General features: G+C 51.6%; 2 protein-coding genes across 2 annotated transcripts in view; both read left to right on the forward strand.

Annotated features, from left to right (window-relative positions):
- The first annotated feature begins 463 nt into the window (after positions 1 to 463).
- On the forward strand, positions 464 to 5,054 carry LOC307082628 (importin subunit alpha-1-like). Its single transcript, XM_079746260.1, has 11 exons — positions 464 to 570; positions 729 to 828; positions 924 to 1,064; positions 1,206 to 1,294; positions 1,512 to 1,780; positions 2,134 to 2,228; positions 2,699 to 2,962; positions 3,254 to 3,487; positions 3,913 to 4,095; positions 4,592 to 4,741; positions 4,848 to 5,054. Exons 1-11 carry the CDS (start codon positions 473 to 475, stop codon positions 4,935 to 4,937), a joined length of 1,713 nt encoding a protein of 570 aa, XP_079602386.1. The 5' UTR covers positions 464 to 472; the 3' UTR covers positions 4,938 to 5,054.
- A 423-nt stretch (positions 5,055 to 5,477) lies between these two features.
- The window catches only part of LOC307083076 (E3 ubiquitin-protein ligase SMURF2), a 45,413-nt gene continuing 25,952 nt past the window's right edge, over positions 5,478 to 24,938 (forward strand). The window contains exon 1 of the mRNA XM_079746879.1: positions 5,478 to 5,828. Within this exon, the coding sequence (XP_079603005.1) occupies positions 5,777 to 5,828 (52 nt within the window). The 5' untranslated portion in view covers positions 5,478 to 5,776. The remainder of the gene's footprint in view (positions 5,829 to 24,938) is intronic.

The following is a 24,938-nucleotide window of genomic DNA, read 5'->3' on the forward strand; positions in this document are numbered from 1 at the left end:
AACCAGATCTCGTTGAAAGACGAAAACATATGTTCTCTCTTCTCTTAACTGCGTGTAAATAAGAAAAAGGCAGATTTTTTCCCCCAATATGATTTTCCTTTGTTTCACCTGGCATAATAATAATTTTAGACTGAATACAGAAGATAATTGGCGACCCCACGGAAGTTTTTGGAGACCCCATTTGGGGTCGCGACCCCTAGTTTAAGAATCACTGATCTAGAATACCAGGGATGTACAAAGGAATTCCACAGCTTTACTATTTGCATAAGATTTTTAAGGGTAAAAATAATATAGAATATAATTGTTATAATATTTAGAACATATAATTCTTAGTTCGCTAAATAATAAGAACATATTATGAACTTCCGAATTTGCCACTTCCCCCTAGCCGCACTTAAAACTCGCGATAGTTGTAAACATGACATCACGTCCTGTGATTTTTCAAAACGGTCCAATGGCTGAGCGGCCCGGGATGCTCCGGCTCGAACGGACCAATCACAGAGCTGCGTTGCAGAACTTTAAAGGTCTGAGCCGCTCTACGCTCTCCAGACACACTTCAGCACGACCAGGGTGAGTGCTTTATGAATTATTATATCACAAATATGAGTTAAATTTGAAGTGATTTTGAACAGAAATTATATATTTTTCATCTTAATGTACTTGAAGTTGTAATGGATGTCTTTTGAAGTGTGACTAATATGGAACTCAACGTGTGACTCTATTCGCAGACGCCTGAACCACTGCTTTAGGTCCATCACGACGATCATTAAAATGGCTGAGAACGCAGCACGTCTGAACAAATTCAAGAACCATGGCAAAGACGCCAACGTGAGTGTTTTCCTAAATTCTTCTACATCCTCTTAAACTAACCCTGTAGATTGGAATGCTAATCCTCGTGTTCTGCCTGTTTTGTGAAACTCCAGGAGCTCCGACGAAGGAGAGTGGAGAGCAACGTCGAGCTCCGCAAGTCCAAGAAGGACGACCAGATCTTCAAGAGGAGGAACGTGTCGATCCACCCGGACGAGGCCACCTCCCCCCTGCAGGAGAAGAACCCAAACTGTCCGGTAGGTTCTCACCGATGAGTGGATCAGCCCCTGTTCCTTAGCTTAGAAGCTAATATTAAATGCACCGTTAAGGCTTTTGTAGCCTTCTCTTGTGTGATGTAATGAACGCGGTGTATTGAGCCTCTCCGTCCCGCTATGCAGGCCAACCGGCAGTGGACGGTGGAGGAGATCCTCACCGGGGTGCACAAGGACGACGGGGAATCCCAGTTCCAGGCAACGCAGGCCGCAAGGTAGAGTACACCGCGATCTTTATACTGATGCCTCTGATGCATACTGTAGGTATGGAGAACATTTCAGTTGTATCTAAAGTCAGTTTATCCCATAACAGTAAAATAAATATGTGGACAATATTGGTGTTGCACTACAATCATGTAAAACGATCTATAACTATTACTAATTTAAACTAACACGTCCTCACGGACTCGATTTGTACTTTGTGTTGTCCAGGAAGCTGCTGTCCCGTGAGAGGCACCCCCCCATCGACAACATCATCAGCGCGGGCCTCATCCCCACCTTCGTGTCGTTCCTGGGCCTCGCCGACGCCCCCCCGCTCCAGTTTGAGGCGGCCTGGGCGCTGACCAACATCGCGTCCGGGACCTCGGAGCAGACGGCCTCTGTGGTGGCGGGCGGGGCCATCCCAGCCTTCATCAGCCTGGTCTGCTCCCCCCACCCCCACATCAGCGAGCAGGCTATCTGGGCGCTGGGCAACATCGCAGGTAACAGGACCCCCCCCCCCAACACACACTACCTCCTTATACTGCTGTCAACAGATACTGCGGTCAGAGTTCAGTGTCCGGGTCGTATAATCCAGTTTTCCTTCACACCAGTAGATTAATGGGAGGTAAAAGATACATACAATAAAAAATAAGGGTAAACAAATCATTGGATACATTGACTGAACCAATGAAGTTGCGTAGATGGACTGCAATCAATTCAAAGTCGTTTTAACTCTAATAACCCTCTGACCTCTTCCAGCACAGACAAGAGGGTGATCTATAGATGAGCCATATCTTTGAAGGGATCGTCATTGTATTGTAATGATGATGAACCGGTTTTTTCTGGTTGTCAGGTGACGGCTCGGCCCTTAGAGACAAGGTGATCAAACACGGTGCCGTGGCCCCCCTGCTAAGCCTGCTTGCCGTCCCCGACCTCAACGAGTTCCCTGTGAGTACCGACGCACGATGACGACCCTCCACCAGGTGTTTAAATCAGGGATCCTCTGCTGACGTAACGTGTAGTGCTCGCACCGACCACTAGAGGGGGCCTGTGGTCCGCCGTAGTGTTTAAAGTCGGAGTTGGCCCACGAGGGGAAATTGTTCGTCGCTTGAGTGCTCTTGCCAAGATGGATAACTACTTGGTGTCTCATGCTTAAGAAAAGCCTGAGAAAGCGTTTAGGGGGTTGGGGCTTTAGTGTTTTCACAATCTCAACCATCAGGAGGAACTATGAACACTATGAGGAAAACATAGTGTTCCCCCCCCCCCCCCCCGGACTTAAGGTAAGGTTAAGTACCTTAACCTTACCTAGAGTCGATGGATCCATAACCCTAGTCTGTACCCGCTACGTCAGAGTCTAACTACATGCATGGTGTTTAGCTTCGTCCTCCTCTGACTAACCCTGGTTCCCCTCTCCCCAGTCGGGCTACCTGAGGAACGTGACCTGGACGCTGTCCAACCTCTGCCGCAACAAGAGCCCGTCCCCCCCGCTGGCGGCGGTGCAGCAGATCCTGCCCACGCTGGTGCGCCTGCTGCACCACGGAGACAAGGAGGTGCTGGCCGACACCTGCTGGGCGGCTTCCTACCTGACGGACGGCGCCAACGACCGCATTGACGTGGTGGTGCGCGCCGGCATGGTGCCGCGCCTGGTGGAGCTGCTGGGCTCCGGGGAGCTGTCGTTGGTGGTACGTACGCCGAGGGGGGCCATAGGGGCTTGGACTAGGGGGTTTACAGGGGGCCTGCTTTAGGTGCCTGAGCTCCCCTGTGCTTGTAGATAAAGCTTGGTGGAGTGTAGTCCTTATTTAATGTTTTTATAGGGATGACTATGGTTCATAGTAGTTTTAGTGGTACATGTATTCCAACACTAACTACTTGAAATCTGCCGTTGACGACCTCTCCGCTCAATGTTAACGTCACCCCCACATGGTCCGGTGAACCCTCTGCTGACTCTCACCTCCCCTTTGCCCCGCCCCCAGACGCCGTCGCTGCGCGCCATCGGGAACATCGTGACTGGCACGGACGAGCAGACGCAGACAGTGCTGGACGCGGGCGTGCTGGGCGCCTTCCCCACACTGCTGCGCCACCCAAAGGCCAACGTACAGAAGGAGGCGTCCTGGACGCTGTCCAACATCACGGCCGGCCGCGACTGCCAGATCCAGGCCGTCATCGACGCCGGCCTCGTGCCGCTGCTGGTGCAGGTGCTTGCACGGGTAAGCTCCGCCCCCCCCGCCCTGCATCGCTCCAGAGGCAACTAGACAACGCACCACTAGACTGGACCGACCAACAAAATGCTTTATTGAGACGCTTTGCATAAAAACTGTTAAGACTTGAACATTTACATTCAGGGAGTGTAGCAGAAGCTTCCATCCAAAGCTGACAATAAATACAATAAGTCTATTGGTCAGAACTGAAACAATAATATATGTAAGTATGACATACAATAAGTGTGTACATCGAGTACCAGGAAACAAAATACAATAACGACCACTATCCGTATAGAAGTGAAAAACATTTTAATCTCAGACTAGCTGTTATCACATCAACCTGTACTCTTTTTGTTTGTAGCTGTACGGTGTCGAAGGTACAGGACCTTGTGTCATGAGTATTTATATCTCCTGCTCATCTCTGGTTCCAGGGGGAGTTCAAGACCCAGAAGGAGGCAGTGTGGGCCATCACTAACTTCACCAGCGGGGGCACGGTGGAGCAGGTGGTGTACCTGGTGCAGGCCAACGTGCTAGAGCCTCTGCTCAACCTGCTCTCCACCAAGGACAGCAAGACCATCCTGGTCATCCTGGATGCCATCACCAACATCTTCCTGGTCCGCACCTCCTCCTCCGTGCTTGATGTTGTAAATCTGTACATGTTTTAAAACGCCATTCAAGCCTTGGGCCAGTTAGTTTCTTGTTCATCACACCGTTGTATTGCATCCAGAATTCGAGCCCACTTCTTTTACTTATATTTAAAAATTGTAATGCATTTTTTAAATTTGTCATGCAAGGCCAAAAAACAGTTTGTATTTACATTCAGGGCATTAAGCAGACTCTGTTATCCAAAGCGACTAACAATAATTCCATTTGTCAGATGAAAGAGAAACGACAATATACCGCTGTCGGTACAGTAAGGATGTTCATAGAACCAGGTGCCAAGCACTAACAGTCACTAGGTTAACCCATTCCCCGTAAACAACAAACCTCTTGGTGCACTTGGTGGATGATGGAAAGTGTCTGGTCAGCTCAAAGGAGTGATGTTCTGCTGTGATTTGTGGTTGAGCTCAGAGGTGTGATGTTCTGCTGTGCTCTGTGGTTCCACTGCAGGCCGGGGATAAGATCGGGGAGTCTGAGAAGCTGTGCCTGATGGTGGAGGAGTGCGGCGGTCTGGACCGCATCGAGGCGCTCCAGTCCCACGAGAACGAGACGGTCTACAAGGCCTCCCTCAACCTCATTGACAAGTACTTCTCTGGAGAGGTGAGCGGGCTCTTCAGTTTCTGATCTCCAGTTTCTGTTTTCTGGTGTATTTAGTGGCGGTGATACACTGTTTGTGCGTTGGAGTAACCCTTTGCATTGTTCCCAGGACGAGGAGGTCCAGAGCGTGGTTCCTGAGGTCACCACCGACGGCTACGCCTTCGAGATCAGCGACACTCAGAGCACTTTCAACTTCTAGAACCACTGCCTCTACCTGACCTGTTGTGTCCTCTATCGTCTGTCTCATGTTCATGTGGTGCACAGCTTCTGTGTGTACTGTAAATGTGTACTGTTTTAAAGAAAACGACTGTAAATAATAAAATACTGACTAAGCTTTTGTGGGTGTTTGCGTTAATGATGTTTCCAGTAGGAAAAGACAATATGGTTCAGCATTTTTTCATGGGGCAGTTAATATTTAAAGGTATTTTACTGCTTCGCTAGTCTGTAGAGGTTCTCCAAAGCTGAGCCCAGTTATATTGTAATACAATCACCGGGAAACGTGTACACAGCGCTGTATTGATCTCCAATCTGGTGTAATGTTAGCGTCGTAGATCAAACTGTTTATGAAAAAATTGTCTAGTCACACTCTGGTGCCACATACGACAAATGTTTGACTCCCTGTGTGTGTCGTCACCGCCGAGCTACCGAGAGTAAGGCGGGGGGAGGGTGGCTGAAGGCGGGTCGGAGCCCGGCTGCCCCTCTACTGCGCTGGCCCGACGCGCAGAGAGGGAGATCTCATTCTGCTCCGAAGATCCTCCAGGAGATGTGAACACGAACCCGTCCGCCTGAGTGTTAAAGTGGCTCTAGTTTTAGTGGGAGCGTTCAGGAGTCGCTACGGCTTTTTAAACTCACTTCTTTGGGGATAAGGACGCTTTGTTTGCGGTGTTCCTGAAGGTTATTGGAGTCCTGTCCACATCCGTGCCACCCCGCCGGGACTCCATGATGGTCTGAACCGGCGAGGAGCTCCTGAACCCGGGCGCCCCGACGCTTCATCTACTGGTTTCAGATACTGGTCCTCACCGAGGCTGGGAGTCGAAGATGTCGAACCAAGGAGTCCGGCGGACCGGGCCCGTGAAGCTCCGTCTTACAGGTACAGTTCCTCCGTAGCCCCGGGGTTAGACCCGCGGGTCCGGGTATGTACCGGGCTCCGGCTATCTACTGGTTCAGGACGGTTCCCAGTCTGTTACCATTACAGAGGGGTTTCACTCTCCTGTACGTTACTATTGTTTTTTAAGGTTATTTGTAGGCGTATTGATTTCCATCAAATGATTAAAATGTCATAGTGTCGTTTCAACACCCAGCCAGGAAGTGTAACGGATCCAGGGTTTAGTCGGCGCCCAATGACCACCAACCCCGTTGCCAGGGGTCGGACCCGGGTTCCCTGGCAGCGGGGCCGGTGGTCGCTGGGCGCCGACTAATGTCTGGCAGGACCCTGAGGCCCAGGTCCTTCCCGGCTGGTCCTAGCTGTGTGGTCGGGGTTTAGGTCCAGGCTGTGGGTCATACACGCCCCGGGTGTACCGATAACTTAGTACTGCTATCACACACCGTGTAGTGAAACGGGCGGAACTGTCTGGGGGTCCTGTGGTTGAGTTAGCCTAGCCTGCTAATGCTAACAGCAGACGCTGAGCCTCAGTGGAGCTCCCAGTTCACACTGGTTTTATCACCAGGAGTCCTCAACACATGGGTCAACTACGCAATGAATATAAGATATATATATATATATATATATATATATATATATATATATATATATATATATATATATATATATATATGTATATATATATATATATGTATGTGTATGTAGCTATAGATGTGTATGTAGGTAGATAGTTATAAGATATCATAGCCCGTTTTAAAGACGTATTACATTTGTTCTAAGGTCATCTCTAATCCTTGGCAGAACTGACAGGGTAATACAACTCACAATGTGTTTCAGACTTTAGATTTATTTAATGCCCAACAGATCATACTTTCTCCAATGTTCAGTGTGTATCTGCACATGCCCCCGATATCTGTCCTGGCTGTGTGCTTTTGGTTCGTAACATTTCAACACAAACGGGGAAAAAGGGGTCAGAAAGTGAGGAGGTTGTTTGGTCTGCAGGAGGGAGTTGACAGACTGTGTTTGATGTGCTGGGATTGGAGCCCAGAAGGATTCCAGGCCGGGTCCAGTCTGCCAGCCGAGCCAAATTAAACACCGGCTCCGTTTGTTTCCCTTCCTCCGCTAATGCGAGTAAGATGAGAGAATGACTTACAAGGGCAGGAGTGTGTGGAGGACCGATCTGACATGGAAAAGCCAACGCCATCTCTGTGCTTCTGATGGGAAAGCTTCTTGTGGTTCACTGTATTTGAGAAAAAAAAACATTTATGTTTAGCTCGGTAGAGAGTTCCGTCAGGAATTATGCTAAAATAAGATCCATGCGTGAAGGCAGATTATTGGTTATGAGGGCCATGTTTCCTAAGGGCCATGGAGCTTGGCTTTTTAAGCCCTTCAGAAGAAGTATCCAGACTATTGTTCATTTTATTGGATGGTGAGAGCTTGCTAACAGTGTGGAGGGAGTCAGATATTCAGTTTCTGTCTTAATCCAGTAGTTAAATGATGAAAACCCAGCCCTCGACTATTCAACCAAGCGATCCCATTAATTGAGTTGGAATGCATCAGTTTCTGTTCTGAACCTCAGCTTCCCTCATCCTGACTCACATCAGGGGCTGCGGTCAACATGCTGCTGTTCAGGTGTTTCGTATGACTTCATTCATTCACGTTCTTGTTTTATCATGGATATTTGTCAATACTGAAACATATATGTCACATTTCAACATAAAAAATATCCAAAACGACTAGACCGATGATATGTAGTTGAGTTGTGGGCTTGTCTCAGATGTTTCCCCACCAACATCTTTCGTCGTGACCACAAACAGCCAGATGTATGACGAGTAGATGATTTTAGCAGCCTGCCCAGTGGAGTGTGCTGGTAGGCTGATTCACTGAGCTGTCCACCACACATCTGGACGTGATGTGTGATGTCATTACAGTGTAGGCTTTGACAGGACTCGTAATGGCTCATCAACATCACACCTGGGGCTGATAACCCAGGCCCCCTTCAAGTCTGAGAAGGATGTGGTCTCCAGAAGCAAGGCTCAGTATGTGTTTGCTTCCTGCGTCTTGAGAGAGCTGCTCCTCTCAGACATCCTCCCATCCCCTCCCAGTGGGGCCACAACACCAGCCTCCGCCCAGACACACAGCTGCTATTGTCACCAGTCGGTTAGAGCTGCTGGTATCTCTCTCCCTCTCTCTCTCTTTCTCTTTCTCTTTTCTAGCTCTCTATCTCAGAATAGTTGTCAGGGTGTGAATGTGTTGTGTGTGTGAAGAAGAGAGATGTCTGGGGTGGGTTGGTGTCCCTGGCTGTCTGAATGGACGCAGTCTGTTGGATGTACAGGTCTTTCATGTGTCTGGGTGTTCAATAGAAAGCAGGGCTTTCTTGCTGTTGGCCTTGGTGTGTCTGAGCTGATGCTCCTTTAGGTGTAGTGTGAGTGCTATGTCAGTGTTAGCGCTGTGTTAGTAGTTTAACTGTGGAGTAGAGTCTTTGTTCCGCACACAGGGAGAGTCAAAAGGCTGCAGTCCTCTGGTTTCTGGTGGTGTGGTCCCATGTACACTTTTAGCCTGCAGCTCATATAGGTCTACTGTACACTGTCATTATGTGTGTGTGCTTTATTTGCGTGGCCCAGCTGTGTAAACCAGCGCTGGTTTGCTGCAGCGGGGGGGCACGCCACGTTTCATTGTGACATTACGGTAGCTTGTAGTTATCGGCGGGGCAGGGTATTTTAAACATGGCGCTGTCATGCGTGTTTTCTGCCTCAGAATGATGAGTTGCTACACGGCGCGGCGCGGTCTGGAGTTGAGACGTTGTTGTTCCTGCTGACAGACCCCTCGTCTATCCCCGCCAGATGTTGCATACGTTTGCCAGCTGCTAAACGGAGCAGTTAAAAAAAAAAGCAGAGCAAACAAGGCAGTAAAAGAGCAGAAGCCTCTTGTACACACGGCCGTGGGTCCGGACCCTACGATGGGAGCGGGTCACCTAATGATCCCATCTGTCGGCACCACGGCTAGCCGGGTCCAGCGGAGTCCTCCATGGAGACGGTGTGGAGCCCTGGTCCATCTTGAGGAGGGGTGCATCCTCTGACGGACCCTGCTCTCTGAGCTACAGGCTAATGGCTCCAGGACAGGCTGCTACATCTCTGGCGTCTAATGATTGGAAAGTGGAGCAGTGGAGAAGGTGTTCTGTGTTCCATTCCCACTGAAGGCGGCCTATTGCCGTCTGCACCACTGAACTGTCCCGACACCAAAAGCACCACCACTACTCCAAGCAGCACCATCATCAGCACCACCTACACCACCACCAGCACTACACCACCACCAGCACCACTACACCACCACCAGCACCACTACACCACCACCCCCAGCAGCCCCGCCACTGTGTGTCCTGACGAGGGGGAAGGACAGTGCAGGGACCAGGGTGTTGAGCCCTCAGCCGTGAGGTACCGGGTTTGATCCCTTGGGTGCTTGTGCTATACGTCAAAGTAGTAAATTATAAAAGTAAAGAGAGGATTCTTCAGCTCAGGAAAAAGTAGCAGGATAGGAGCGTCCCGGCAGCGTGATTTATCTGTGTTTGAGTGAGCGGCTGCACTGGAAGTTTCCTTGGTGAGTGTGGGAGCAGCAGATGGTTTTCTCCTCTGGATTCCTGGGGCCATGTGTGAGGAGAGCTATCTCTGCGGGCTTCCCTGGAGCCCTCCGCTGGCTGCCCCCGGCTCTCTTCCTCTTGCCGTGACTCAGCCCACTTCTTTTTTCCGACACTAATATTCCCCCCCCCCCCTCCCTCCCAGCCTCCCCTCAGACGGTCCGGCACGTACATCACCCCCTCGCACCCCCTCTCTTCCCCCCCTCTTCCTCCTCCTGCTGCTGAGGCCGTCCGGTGTCTCTCCTGGCTCTCCTGTCTCTCCGGTCTCTCTCTCCACATCGTCCTGTCTGCAGACGCCACTCCGTCTGGACAGCGCAGCGCTCGTACGTCCATAACCGACAGGACAGATGATAAAACGGAGAAGGAACCTTTTTGTGATGTACCCCATGAATGAATGAATGAATGAGGGAGTGAGTGAGTGAGTAACGTAGGCCTCTGCAGTATGTTTGGGGTCTCCTGGTCGTGCTGTAGGGCCTTTGTTGTTCACCTCTGGGAATCTTGTTTGTGGATTCCAATGTGATACTAGAGGTCAGGGGGACGAACCAATGGCGTTGTGCACACAACAGGAGGGTCTGTGTTTGAATGTTGAGGTGGATGCTAAGGCACCTTCACCTCCACCTGATCCCTGGGTTTTCCTTAGAAGATCCTCAATCCCTCCCAGGGCTGGAAAACAGGACGGCTGTAGGGGAAGAGATTGATATCAAAACCAATCAAGAGAGAGCAACAATCGAGTCATCAATAGTCTGAAGCTGAAGCCTGACTCCTCCTGTTAGCAGGGTAGGCACACTGATAGCAGGGTAGGCACACTGTTAGCAGGGTAGGCACACTGTTAGCAGGGTAGGCACACTGTTAGCAGGGTAGGCACACTGTTAGCAGGGTAGGCTCACTGTTAGCAGGGTAGGCTCACTGTTAGCAGGGTAGGCTCACTGTTAGCAGAGTAGGCTCACTGTTAGCAGAGTAGGCTCGCTCTTAGCAGGGTAGGCTCATTCTTAGCAGAGTAGGCTCACTGTTAGCAAGGTAGGCTCACTTTTAGCAGGGTAGGCTCACTGTTAGCAGGGTAGGCTCGCTCTTAGCAGGGTAGGCTCGCTCTTAGCAGGGTAGGCTCGCTAGGTAAGCTAAGCTAGTGCTCCGTCCCTGACCCTGCAGTCTCAGACGTCAGACTGCTGGAAGCACGCAGACGGAAAGACATCACAGTGGGCTAGCGTGTTGAACACTGGACCACTGTTTGTGTGTGTGTGTGTGTGTGTGTGTGTGTGTGTGTGTGTTCCAGACGGAGAGGCATGTGGACCCGCTGATGAGCGTGTTTCATGTGGGTTCGTCTGGGCGTGTGTGTGCATACGGAGCCTTCATTTGGCCCCGGCTTCCTGTCGGCGCGTCCGTTCAGCGCAGCCGCATGGAAGTGATTTGGGGGGAGGGGGGGTGAGTCCTCTGGCTGGGGCGGATCTACTGTAAATATACAGTCATTAGCTCCATGTGGACCTCTCCACCGGGCCAGGCTGTCAGGGCATCTCCTTCCAGGGAGAAGGTGCCTGGCCCCAGGGCTCCAGGGCTCCAGGCCGGGATCACACACGGTTTAAATGTTCCCCCCGGTCTCCTGGCCCTTCTCATTAATAAGACACAGCTTCATTAATGAGTGACAGTTGACCTGCTGTTGGTTCAGCTGCCCTGTGTCGCCATGCCAGCCCTCTGGACGGTTGCAGGTGTGAGGGGGGGGGGGGGGGAAATTATGGTCAAAACATTTTTTTATTTTCCACCGACCTGCTCATAAAAGGTGGAGTGTATTCTTTATTTTATATACTACAGCATTTCTGCCCATCTGTGGACTCTGTGGACATAAGGGTCTGAACCCAGAACCTTTCGTCTGGGACTCAAACCCCCCTTTCGTCTGGGACTCAAAGGTCACTCTGCCCAGACTGTGTTGCCAGAAGGCTGGAGGGGATGGAGGGGACCTCTTTAAAGGGTCCTGACTCGGGTCCTGACCCGGGGACCTGACCCGGGGACCTGACCCAGGGTCCTGATCTGGGTCCTGATCTGGGTCCTGACCCGGGACCTGACCCGGGACCTGACCCGGGACCTGACCCGGGTCCTGACCTGGGTCCTGACCCGGGACCTGACCTGGGACCTGACCCAGGGTCCTGACCCGGGACCTGACCCGGGGCGCTGACCTGGGTCCTGACCCGGGGTCCTGACCCGGGGTCCTGACCTGGGGTCCTGACCTGGGACCTGAACCAGGGACCTGACCTGGGACCTGAACCAGGGACCTGACCTGGGACCTGCTCGTGGTTCTGATTGGGGGGGATTGGATTAGCAGAGCAGAGAGGAGAGACCAGCGTTCATCAGCCTGTTGTCTGCGGGCGTTCTGCTATCTCTAGCGCCTGACGCCCCCCCCCTCTTCAGTACATCCTCTATGCCAGCTCTTCCTTTGAAGTGAGCGCTGGTACTGGGGGCCGTGTTTTATCAGCGTGGCCCGGCCCTCAGTACCCCAGGCTTATGTAAACCCTTAATAACCCCGGGCCTCCTCAAACTGGGAGTTCACTTTCAGTTCTCCTTCATTCTCAGTTTGTTTTCCCCCATTCTGCACTCCAAGCTTGGTTCCTGGAAACAGGAACTGTTTGTTCTAACATGTTTGGTCCTTCAGGAGCTAATATAAAATAATATTGGTTCTCTCCAGTCGGCCCCCAAACATGAGACATGTGACGTTGTCTCTTGACTCCGAAGCAGTAACAGGATGAAGAGGAAGGCAGGGAGGCCTCTTGGCTGTAGAGGCATGGAGGCTCTCTGTGTGCTCATTTTGGACCCATGTTGGTTGACCGTCATGTTCATCCAAGACTTAACCTACAACATCTGGGTGTGGCCTTGGTTTAAAACTCACTTCCTTTATTATTGGAACGGCTGTCCTCCTGGTAGATGTAGAGGTCATCCTGCTCCACTAGAGGCTTCTAAGGGCTTGGTCTGAGGTTTATGCTGGCCTATAAGTGCTTGGTCTGAGGTTTATAAAGGCCTAAAGGGCCTTGTCTGGGGCCTGTCCTGGCCCTAGACAGGCACCATATGACTGGGGCCAGCTGAAGGGCAGGAGCTGGTCCTGGGTCAGCAGGTATCAGAGAGCCAGCCGTCCTGTCGGCCTCGGCCAGCAGCCCCCACAGCCCTCCTCACCCCTCCTCACCCCCACCACCACCACCCTCCTCACCCCCCACCACCACCCTCCTCACCCCCCCACCACAATGCTCGTCACCCCCTACCACAACCCTCCTCACCCCACCACCACGCTCCACTCGGTGTTCCAGCAGGACGTCTGAGCAGGAGGTTTACGAGGCAGACGGGCGGTCAGCTGACCCCTCTTGTTTAAACACGGCCTTACTGGGCCGCGGCCAGGCGCTCACCAGGCTCTCTGAGTGCCAGCGTCAGAGCAGCCAGGAAGTCTCAGGGAAATGGGAGGGCGGGGGGGCACCCATTCTTCACAACGCTCTGAGCCTGCTGGGTTTGACTCTTTATTATTCAATCGTTTAGCAGAGGCTTTAGCAGGTGACTCACAGTTTGGTATTTTGAGGTACATGACATTAAGGAGCAGGGCGACCAGGGGATCCAGACCAAGAGAGGCCTACAGGTAGACTATAGATGTTGGGGTTCAAACCAGGAACCTATCAGCTGGAGGTCAAACCACCCTCAGGCTTTACCAACTTTGCCTGTAGCCTTTAGCCCGTAGCCTTTCGCCTTTAGCCTGTAGCCTGTAACCTGTAGCCTGCAGCCTTGAGCTCGTAGCCAAGAGAGAGGGATCCCAGAAGAGATGTTTGTATTCACACTGGATCCTCTTTCAAAGGCATCCTAAACAAATACACCAAGGGGAATCCAGCGCACTGAGAGATACAAGAACTGAGAGGAGGCCAGGGCCAAATGACCACTCTGTATGCCCACACACGCTCAGACGACCCCACATGAAACACTCATCAGCGGGTCCACAGCCACTCACGTCTGGGGAGAACGCACGCACACACACATATGTAAGCGCACAAATGCACACGCACACATGCATATTTACGCTCACGCACATGTACACACAACATTCACTGCCTCGTTTCTACTGAGGTTTTGAAGTTTTGTTTCTCCAAGGTTTTTCCTTAAATATAGAACCGTCCTAACTATATAAGACTATAGTTTGACCCCATTTTCTTTTTTTATCTTGTGTAAACACTTTGAGGTTGGCTGTGGACAGCAAGGCTGCTTTTACCACAAGGTTCCTGGTTGGAGAAGTCTCTCCTGGTTAGAGAAGTCTCTCCTGGTTAGAGAAGTCTCACCTGGTTAGAGAAGTCTCTCCTGGTTAAAGTAGTAACTCCTAGTTAAAGAAGTCTCTGTGGGACCCTCTGTGTGTGAATGCCTGGTCTCCCTGTGTTGATGACCATGGCCTTTCCTTCTTCCTGCAGAACCTACATGATTGGGTACCTCCAAGTGCTAAACAAATTATTGAATTAGTGTCATCACACTATGGACTGAGTCTCTTCGGACAGGTGAATAAGTGTCATCACACTATGGACTGAGTTTCTTCGGACAGGTGAATCAGTGTCATCACACTATGGACTGAGTGGCTTCGGACAGGTGTATCAGTGTCATCACACTATGGACTCTGAGTGTCTTCGGACAGGTGAAGGTCGTAAGCCGTAACCGAGTCTGATCGGACGATGAGCGGATCCCAAAGCCCCTGGCGTCCACTCAGCAATCCTACGGGAGGTTGTTGTTTTTCTTTTTGCGTTAATAAAATAACATTGTAGTAACGAAGATGAAAAACGATCAGTGGATAAGAACAAGATTCTGCAGCAGGAGTAAAATAAGCACTATGAACTCACTTTTTATGTTGGTATCATTCCTCTGAATATTCAAATATTCCTTCCGGAATAGCCAGCGAATACTGGAGGCCTGAACTTCTGTGTTGGGGCCAGCTCTGATACATTCAGATGATCCTGATGTGTCCGATTACAGGACGGAGACTTGGATTTCTCCGGTCATTGCGCCACCGTTTTCGGGAGACATCCTGTAGGTTAAAAAAGAACAATCGATAGAATTATTGAGCATGAAAATAATATTCAGAGCCCTCCTAGTCCCTAAAGGGGCACCGGGGGACGACATGTGATACCTAGGCCCCCCCCCCTGACCAGACCAAAATGTAGGCCTCACAGTGGTCCTTACTGAAGTGGACCTGCTTGATAAGAGGGGCAGCGAGCTCAACAGGAAAGCCATCATTTTATTACACAGCCTCCAGGAATCCAGGAGCCTGCACGGCCTCAACAAGGTCTGATGCTGCCGGTGATTCACCGGGCTGCACCCCCGTGATACGGGCCACTCATCGATGAGACGGACGGGGATGAGCGCTAATGTTGAATTTTAACGCTTAGCTTCACCATGTCATTTATGGAGGAGGGGAGAGGGGAGATGATGCAGCCCTCCACATGGCTGATATCACTGATGGGGAGGCAAGGGCCATCTTCGTGGTGGAAACAAGAGGTTGCGGGGATGGTTAAAGGACTGCATTTATACAGCACTTTTCTGAAGAGTGGCCAGTCAAAGCGCCTTGACAAAATTAGCTAACATTCACTCATTCATACACAGAGGGTGGTTGGTGTCTTGCTCATGGTTTAGGCGTGTTGCTCAGTGACACGTTGACAGTGCTAGAAGGAGCCGGGGATCGAATTAGCAACCTTACGGTTACCAGCCAAGGTGACGGTGTAAACTGTGACCAGGTGTAAAACTGTAATGGGTGGGTACCTGTAGCCAGACTTTTAGGTGCAGCATTTATTGGTGTTTAGTATCATGTATCATGGTAGTCATGCAGCGTTTAGTATCATGGTAACCAGGCTAGGGGCGTAGCAGAACTGTTCCCACCTGATGGGTGGTGGTGTGTGGGCGTAGCTGAACCTTACCCACATCAGACCCCTTGAGAGTCTCTCAGCCTCGCTCGTATGACATCATGTCGGCTCACCAGTTGTATATTTAGTGCGTGACAGGCTGAAACCGTCACCCCATATCAGATCCTCTTTGAGCAAGACGTCAAGCAGGTCGGGACTAACACCTCCACCTGACGCGACAGCCCGGATCACATGGTCTTCAACCGAGGAGGTGTCTGCCAGTGACTCACGTCCGCCTGGCGTCGAAGACCACTGATGAAGATCAACACCTCGTCCCGGATTGAGGCCTCAGATGTCCCACACTGGAGGGGGGGTCCTCATGACCCGTCGTTTGGTACACGACCCGCATGCGCGCCAGTCGGTTTCCCCTCGTCTCGGACTCTCTCTTTGTAATGTAGTGTTTTCCCAGTTCTCTGTCCTTAGTGAGGCGGTGGAGCTGTCTCTGCCTGGGCGTGGCGCGGCGTGGTCACCATGTACTCCAAGTATGTCTACTCCAGGGGAGCGGGCGGCGGTGATGCAACACAGACTTGTGAAACCTTTCCTGAGGACCTCTGTGGAAAGTGGCGGAGAACCGGGGGAACGGACTCTGGCAGCGCGGCCGGCGGCGGCTCCAGACCCCAGGGGGGCGGTCTTCCTCCGGCCCTCTGCTGTGAAAACGCTTAGAGCCCCCCCCCTGGCAACACAGCCCCCTGCTGCTCTCCTCCATGACCTCACAGAGGGGCAGGCAGCCAGGGCGCCCAGCCAGCGCATGCTGCCTCCTCGCTCTGCCCCAGCCTGGCCGTGTTCCGGGCTTCAGAGGAACCCCCAAGCGGGCCTCGGGTTCCGTCCACTCTGCCCTGATAAGAGCACTGCAACAGAGTGCTGGTGGTGCTGGTTGTGGTGCTGGTAGTGAGGCAGGCTTTGGTGGCAGAATCGGTTGCTCAGGGTTACAAGGGGGTCAACTGCAAGGCCAAAGGGTACCGGGTTCCGGCCCCTATACCGTCAGCCTGAGCTGTCGTCCACCGTACCCCAACCACTTCCTGCTCCTTAACGGCATCTAAAGCGTTCACACAAGCGTCTCTTAAGCGTTCGTCTCAAACAAGCTTCTCTAAAGCGTTCGCCTCTAAAGCAGCATCTAAAGCGTTCACACAAGCGTCTCTAGTGATGGAAAGACCCCTCAGGTCTCCTCTGATCTCCTCTCCCTGGTCCTGGTCCTGGTCCGGGTCCCTTGTGATGACAGACCCCTCTGCTCTCCCCTGGTCTCCTCTGGACCTGGTCCTGGGTCAGGTCCCGGCTGTGGACAGATGCAGCTGGAGCTCTGTGTTGGGGGGTGCTCTGGTGGAGGAGGAGGAGGAGGGAGGCGGGGGCAGCAGCGACCGGCCTCCTCCCCTCTATGATGTCATGACAGAAGGTCTGCACCGCGGAGGAAAGGGTGACGTAGGGGGGATGAAATGTTCTCAGTCAGAATGCCGTCAGACACCTTTCCTTTACGTGTGTGTGTGTGTGTGTATGTGTTAGACTGGTTGCCGATCCCTGTGTCGTCCTTAGTGGACTCTGTGACTCTGGGCGTGGTGTATTGTAGTTGAAGGTGGGGTCGGTAGGAAAGAATGCATTTGCACGCAAACAATGACAGTAAATAGGTCACCATTAAAGGGTTTTAATTTCTGAAGTGGTACAGGGACACACAGTAGCTCTAGTGCTGCTAGCTTAGATCAGGCTGTCATTAATTCATGTAACTGTAGGGCTGTGTGTCGTGTGAGTCACCTCTCCAGCATTAGTGATAATAGTGAGGACTAGATGTATTGTAATCTATAAGCCTCATCACCGCCTGGGGAGCCAGGAACAGGCTCAACAGGTATGCCCAGAGAGCCTGCTGCCTCTCTCACCACCACCCCTATCACCACCACCATCACTACCACCCCCGCCGCCCCCACCACCTCCGGCCAGGGTGATCCACGGTGCTGGCTGGCTGTCTTTAGTCACCGTAGACATTTGGCCCCTGAGATGCCCTGACTCAGAGAGGGCTGTGCTGCTGGGGGTTTGGGGAGGGGGGTGGAGGTTTTCCTGAGATGCCTGCTCCTTTCCTCCCCTGTGTCCGGACACTCCGGTCCTTAATGCACATCACAGGGCTGCCGAGGGCCTCACAAATTCAACCGGGTGTCTGTCTGACCGCCAGGGGATGACGGCCTCCCTCCCTCCCACTGCGGCGAGACCGGGATGGGATGGGCTGGGCTTATGTCTTAATGGTGGGATTTATTTCCTCAGCGAGGTGAAATAAAACGGTGTAGAAGAGACGACAGTGAATTAGAGAGGAGCGTTCCTCCTCCTCTCTCTTTTCCAGAGCGTTCCTCCGCCTCTCTGTTTTCTGGAGCGTTCCTCCTCTACTCTGTATTCTGGAGCGTTCCTCCTCCTCCCTGTATTCCAGAGCGTTCCTCCTCTCTGTTTCCCGCAGCGTTCCTCCTCTTTTTTTCCGCACCGTTCCTCCTGTTTTCCGGACCGTTCCTCCTCCTCTCTGTTATGCGGAGCGTTCCTCCTCCTATCTGTTTCCGGAGCATTCCCCCTAATCTCTGTTTTCCGGAGCGTTCCTCCTGTTTTCCGGACCGTTCCTCCACCTCTGTTTTCCGGAGCATTCCTCCACCCCTCTCTTCTGGAGCGTTCCTCCACCTCCCTGTTTTCCAGAGCGGTCCTCCACCTCTGTTTTCCGGAGCGGTCCTCCACCTCTGTTTTCCGGAGCGTTCCTCCACCTCTCTGTTTTCCGGCGCGTTCCTCCACCTCTCTGTTTTCCAGAGCGTTCCTCCACCTCTCTGTTTTCCGGAGCATTCCTCCACTTCTGTGTTTTCCGGAGCGTTCTTCTACCTCTGTTTTCCGGAGCGTTCCTCCTGTTTCCCTGTGAGGTGACGTGCGGCCGTGGTCTAGTTTCCATCTAGTTTCCTATCTCTCATTTAGTGAATCTTGGCAAACAGCGCTGCTGTTTCACAGGGAAAAGGAGATTTTCCTGGCAGAGGGGTTTTCCTCGATCACTTTGGCTCGTGGGGCCGACTTCAGGACCGGGGGCCGTACGGGATTAGCACATTTACATAAGTTGGTTTGTTAAGGAGTGGTTAAAGGGCCGTTTGAACACCGCTGTGGTGGAGCGGTCGGTCCTGGCGGTGCTCGTTGCCTCTCTGGGGACGCTTCGTCCCAGGGCTCTGACTCAACCAGCTGCTGGTGACTCACCCTGGAGGCCGTGGGATGGGGATGTGTGGACCTGCACTGTTAACGCTAGCATTAGCTAGCGGCCCCTCCATATGGAAGCATGTTTAGCATTAGCACTCTCTGTACCTGGACATGAGGTCTGTGGAACCGCTGCGTTGGCTAACCCTGTCCCGCGGTATGTGAGTTTGTGTGTGAGCTGCTATGTTCTGCATTCGGATCGGCGGTCTCCTCCTTCCTGACTCTAGCAGACAGAAGGCTCTCCTGATTGGTCTGCTGGGTCATAACCTAGAAGCCATTTAGACTCTATTTGCTTTCGCTGTTTCCTACGAAGAGACAACGCTAGTCTTTTGATATTTTCTGGTACGTTCTTGAACACAACACCCTGAGGACAGGTAAAACGGTGCTGAGAGACTTCTGTGACCCAGGGAAGCCTGGGTTAGAGCTGGGAACCAGAGGGTCTTTACTGGTCTCTCTCTCTGTTCCCACACGCTCACTTCCTCTTGCTGTTACTGGTTAACCACAAACTTGCTCCCCTCTCCCTTTCTATTGCACTCTTCTCTTCATCTCTAACTCTCTGTACTTCACTCGTCTCTCTCTCTGTCTCTCTCTCTCTCTGTCTCTCTCTCTGTCTGTCTCAGTCCCTCTTGGGAGGACTAGGATGCAGGACCTTTCTCATTTTGTTTTGGCTGGTGATTGTTACCATAGTAACGGCCCCCCCTCTCCCCTCGTCAACCAATTACAGAGTTGGGTCACATGACCGGTCTCTTCCCCAGGTGTATGCTGGGGTTCATTGATTCTCAGGCACAGTGGGGCTCTTTGTGCACTGGTCTCTCTCTCTCTCTCTCTCTCTCTACCCCGCTCTCTCTCTGTCCATCTCTTTTTCGTCTACTTGCAGCCCCAGAGAAAGACGTTCCTTGTGGGGGGGATGAGACGGATCATGGTGTGTTTTTTAATTGGTTTTCTAGACTAGTTACGGTTCTGATGAACCTTCACCAGTCCTATAAGGTGAGATCATATCTGCAGGTCGTATTGTGGAACTTAGTCAGAACGTAGCGAAAGCAGAACTCTGCCTCCCTCTGGTCAGTCGTAGCTCTGAACGTGGTGCAGCACGTATCACACATAGAATATCATTGCTGTGCACTGCCATAGATAGGAACCGTTCAAGCAATGCATCATGGGAATCCCCACCAGAGAAGTCTGAGTGGATCCCCTCGACATCGTTACAGGAGACACAACCTGGTTCAATCACTATCACTCCTCTTCTTGAGTGCTCTTATGCACATAAGCAACGTGTCTTGAAGTGACGCAGGTTGGATTCCCAAACCCATTCCTTCTCTTCTATTGTCCTATCAACCCAAGGAACAAAAAGCCCATAAAAAGAGATTCTGCAATGATGAATCATTGTGGAAAAGAGCAAACAATGTTATTCAAGAGAGGCTTTATTTAGATCCATTGCATCACATTTGAAGGACGTTTGAATGAAGTGGAGTTGAGGACAGCAGGCCCTGCAACCAGACACGGCCGTGCTGTCTTACAAGCAGCGCAATCATCAAGATAATGGGCATTTAGAAATGTACAAAGATATGAGAAATGAGGACGTTGGCCTTCAGTCGGGCTGGGTGCTGGGGAGGCTGGTTCAGCCCGCAGGTGTGACCGGAATGAAGATCCAGGAGAGCACAGAGAAACCCTTCTCTCAGACTCTCTAGCTCCATCATGCAGTCACCATGGTAACAGGGGAACTTTGAGGTGTGTGTGTGTATGTGTGTGTGTGTGTGTGTGTGTGTGTGTCAGACAGACAGACAGACAGACATATTCACAGTTTCACCAGTAATTGCTGTAGGTGGTTTAGTAGTTCTGAGTCATGGCAGCCCTTCCAGAATGCCTGTTTAAAATGGATGGATGTGTTGCCGATGTTGCAGCATTATGAGGGCTGTACGTGTGTGTGTTGGTCTGAAACCATACGGCCAAGGTCCGAGCTGCAGGGCCTGTCCAAAAAATATAATAAATAAAAATGTTTAGCCATAAACCGATGCTGGTATGGACTGGACATAACAAGGGGAAAGTATCAGATCAGCGACGTTGGGCTCCAGGTTGTGGCGTGGGGTCAGGGTGTGGTCAGTCACCTGACGGTTGAAGACCTCGCTGGGCTGAGAGGTGAAGGGCAGCGACTCTCTCCAGAGTCGGGTCCTTCCAGTTGGTTCATGTAAACGTCTCGAACCATGGGTTAGGGTTAGAGAGTCCCTGACACTCAGGGACTGAGTGTCTGTTAGTACACGCACGTCAGAGCGCTGGTGCTATCCCCCATCACCTCTCTTCGATGCCTTACCTGGGATCCTGTTTAAGTTGACATTAGTTTAGATCGATTAATTTAATCCATAGATTCTGCATCCTCCTGCATGTAGGGAGGCTGTGTGGGTCCAACAGGATGCTGCAGTGATCTGAGTGTAGCAATCGGGCCTCCTTCCTGTAGCAGTTGTCCCGGTCAGAGGGGGTCGTTGGGTCTCGTCCAGTGAGGAGCAGCCAGGTCGTCTTGACTCGAGGCCCATTCCGTCCCCCCTCTTTCCCTCGTACCCCCCGGAGCGAGAGAGCCCTTTATTTGATCTGGTTCTGTATCTGCCAGGCTGTCTGGACCCACGTTACTCTGGACGTCTCTGTCCGAGGCCACCAACCAGCTGGCAGCGGGATCACCATGGTAACAGAGCATGGCCTGGCAGTAGGATACGGGAAACGTCTGGGTTTGTGAGGACGGGGGGCAGGCTGACCCGGTACGTCCTGTACACCTCAGAGTGGATCATAGAGATGAGGTGGTTCATCAACGGCGCTGGGTTCTCCAGCAGCTCAGCTTTAAAACAAACACCATCAGCTGTGGCTCAAAACAGTCTTGCTTGTTGAACATGTTTTAACCTGGAAGTCAGGGCTTTAGCCAACTGACCCTAGGTCAGGAGGGGTGGGGGGGGTCACCGACTTCAATCTGGAGCCACAGTAAACGGAGTGGGTGTGACAGCTGTCCAAATGCCATCCCTATGTTGTTCACACGCTGCTGGTGGCCTTAAGTTTGCCGTATTCTGCTTATCAATGCATTCCCTGTTTACATGACTTTTATTTTTGATGTTGTAAAACAGGCATTGTTTTTATACTCCAATGTGTTCGAGATATTGTAAAGTAACTCGTTAAATGATGCTGTTAAGTAACTTATTTTTAATGTTTCAGGTTTGCTTTTCAAGAGGCTGCCTTCTCTAGTCTTTAATGCTTTCAGCTCTACAGTTCCCGCTTCGGTCACTAGGGGTCTCTATGGAGCACATTGATTAAGACAACTCTGAAGAAGCTGTTAACCTTTATTGATTTAAGGGTTATTAAAATGTACCAAATTCATGGGCAATTCCATTTTTAGAAGGGATATTGACTTTTCTTGCTATCCCTTAATAATACCCTATCAATATACTAATTAAGTATCATTTATATCTTAAAATGTTGGGTCATCAAACTGTCCAATACTTTATTTTTTATAGAAGTTGTATCAGTGTTCTTTAAATATGAACGGTATTTACTCCCAGGGGGGGAGTAGTTGGACTCCAACCCTTTCAGCAGTGAGAACCCTACTCGGTGTGTGTGTGTGTTGTGTGTGTGTGTGTGTGTGTGTGTGTGTGTTCCACTGAGCGTTTCCACCAGGCCAGCATTCTGTGGCACAATGCACACTGTGTTTACTAGAAGACTGTCAACAAAACGTTGCTCCTGCTCTGCAGACAGCAGCATTCCTGCCTCGCAGGCTGTGTGTGTGTGTGTGTGCCTGTCTGGTGTGTGTGTGAATGAGGCTGTGTGTGTGTGTGTCCTCCCTGACAACTCGTGGCTCCTGCATTGTCAGGTTGAGCCGATCATCTCAGGACAGTAGAAGCTTCATCCCCAAACCGCCGCTCTGGGAGGAATAAAGAACTTCTCTTATCGCTCCATCGGACCAGAAGGTCGGCCCTTCTCCCAAAGACCAGCTCCCACATTCTCCTGATGAACGACCAGAACCGTCCAACTATTCACTAGAGATTACGATCCACATTTGGTGTTGATGAATCAACGTTTAGAGAGGAGAGTAGCAGCTTCTCTTCTGTGTGTCCGTCAGGCTGACATTACGTCCACTTCTCATATCTAACACCGTGAGACCTCATATCTCATACTGTTCGTGGCTCAGGAGGTAGAACGGATTGGCTGGTCACCTATATGTTGCTAGTTTGATCCCCGGCTCCTCCTAGCTGAGTTTTGAGGTGTCCCTGAGCGAGACACCTCACCCTGACTGCTCCTGACGAGCTGGCTGTCGCCCTGCATGGCTGACACTGCCGTCGGTGTGTGAATGTGTGCATGAATGGGTGAATGTTGGGAAATATTATAAAGCGCTTTAAGTGGCCACTGATTAGAAAAGCACTTTATAGATGCAGACCATTTAACATTTACTTCTAATTGGTTGACGGTGCCTTCCCCCTCCCCTTCCAGCCGTTCCTCCTCTGTGTCTCCAGCATTATGCGCTGGTCTGTTCCACGTGGCGCCCGGCCGGTCTAATTGTAGCATGGGGCCATTCCCCGGTCGCCCCGCTGTGGTCTGGGTACAGACACGTCCCGGGAGGGTGCTGTTGCTCCGGGTCATTCCTGAGGGGTGCTCTGTAGGTCTGTCTGGCTGCCTGCGTCTGAGATCCGGTTCCTCAGACAGACAGACGCTATTCGCATTGCCTGCCCATGCTGCTGTCGCCGTTCCCTCAGACGCTGGAGTTAAGGTCTAGAGTTTCACTGGTCAGCCCCAGAAGATGTTCGGGCAAACAGCAGACCTGCCTACAGGTCTGTGTGTGAGTGGATAAGGGAGGTAGTCCGTAGGGAGGAAGGTCTTCTTATGCATCACAGCTGGACCGAGCTTTCAGTCCCCGCGTATTGGCTGGAGAGAACTCCACCTCATCAAGGTTCATCAGTCTTCTGTGGTCTGCGCAGCATTGAGATATCACCCTCACCTGGTGTGTGTGTGTGTTGTGTGTGTGTGTGGAGATGTATCCCAGATGGCTGAGTAATGAGGTGTCTTCCTCTAGAAGCCAAGTTGTTCCCAGCCATGTTTGTGGTAAGGCATTCCCCCTCCCTGCCGCACACCCACACACAGACACACATACATACAGATACATACATACCAATATAGATACACACACACACATTCTATCATTAATGGCACTCATTTATTAATGGCACTGATGTTAAATTTTAACTGTGTGTGTGTGTGTGTGTGTGTATTTGGCCGTGTCTGCCCCTATTTCTCCTAGTTATGCATTGTAATTCCCTTTGGTGGCTCTCTCTCTACCTCGCTCTCTTTCTGGTTCAATAAACGAGAATCCACTGCTAACATGCAGTCATAGCATAGCATCAGTGCTACACACAACAGAACAGAGGAATGCTATGGGGCTACAGGTTGACCACGGCCCAGTCACTGTCTGACCAGAGACTCCAGACTCTAGACTCTGTAATTCAGGAGTCTGCTGTGCTTGGTTCTCAGCCAAAGGGGGCTGGTGTGATCCCAGCCTCCTTGGTTACTCTCAGTGCGGCAAGAATACCTGCACCTGTATTCAGAAGGTCCCTTTGAATAGAAGCCCCCCAGTGCAGCCCCCACTGCAGCTCCTCCCCAGAACACAGCCTCCTCTCCATTCCTCCTCCGGGGCCGGCCGGGCACATCTGTGGGGTGGGGAGGTGAATGCAGATGTGCTGGAATAAGACCCATGCCTCCGAGCACTGTAATGAGGTCATCTCCTTCCAGAGCTATGACTGACAGACGTGTGTACGTTACCGGCTGGACAGGCGTGTATCTGAGTCGTGTTACTATGGCGGCGTGCGTGAGTCCCTTCATAGCATCGGTGCCCCGGGAATCGAACCCTGGTCCCAGAGCCGGGGCGAGGAGGGGCTGGGTTTGCGTCGCTTGTTACAGCCTGCGTCTCTGTTTCCACGCAGCTTCAGAAACACATTAAAAAGCGTTTAAAAAGGCGGGGATGGATTTGCGATTGGCTTATGATGACAGGAAGTAGAAATAAATACCGTGGCGGTGATGTCATGGCAGGCGCTGTGAACTGGTGCTGATTGGAGGGGCACTGCGCCGCCGGTATGCAGGGTCTGTCCGACGGTCTCGTCCCCAGAGGGGCGGACCTGCTCTGCTCTCATGACGTCCAGAATTAATGCATCAAGCTTGATGTTAGACCTAGTGTCGTCAGTGGGAGGAGGAGTTATCCGTCGGCTCCCTGCTGACGTTAGGACCGCAGAGTCGCTCCAAGCTTCCACAAAGACTGCAGACTCACTTGTTCAGAGTTCATCGAGACTGTGCATAGCCACCCCCCCCTTACCCCCCACACCACTCTTTCGTACTTATTGTATGTTGTACATCCTTGCA

Source organism: Pollachius pollachius (genome assembly GCF_949987615.1).
Source record: "Pollachius pollachius genome assembly, chromosome: 11".
Taxonomy (NCBI): Eukaryota; Metazoa; Chordata; class Actinopteri; order Gadiformes; family Gadidae; genus Pollachius; species Pollachius pollachius.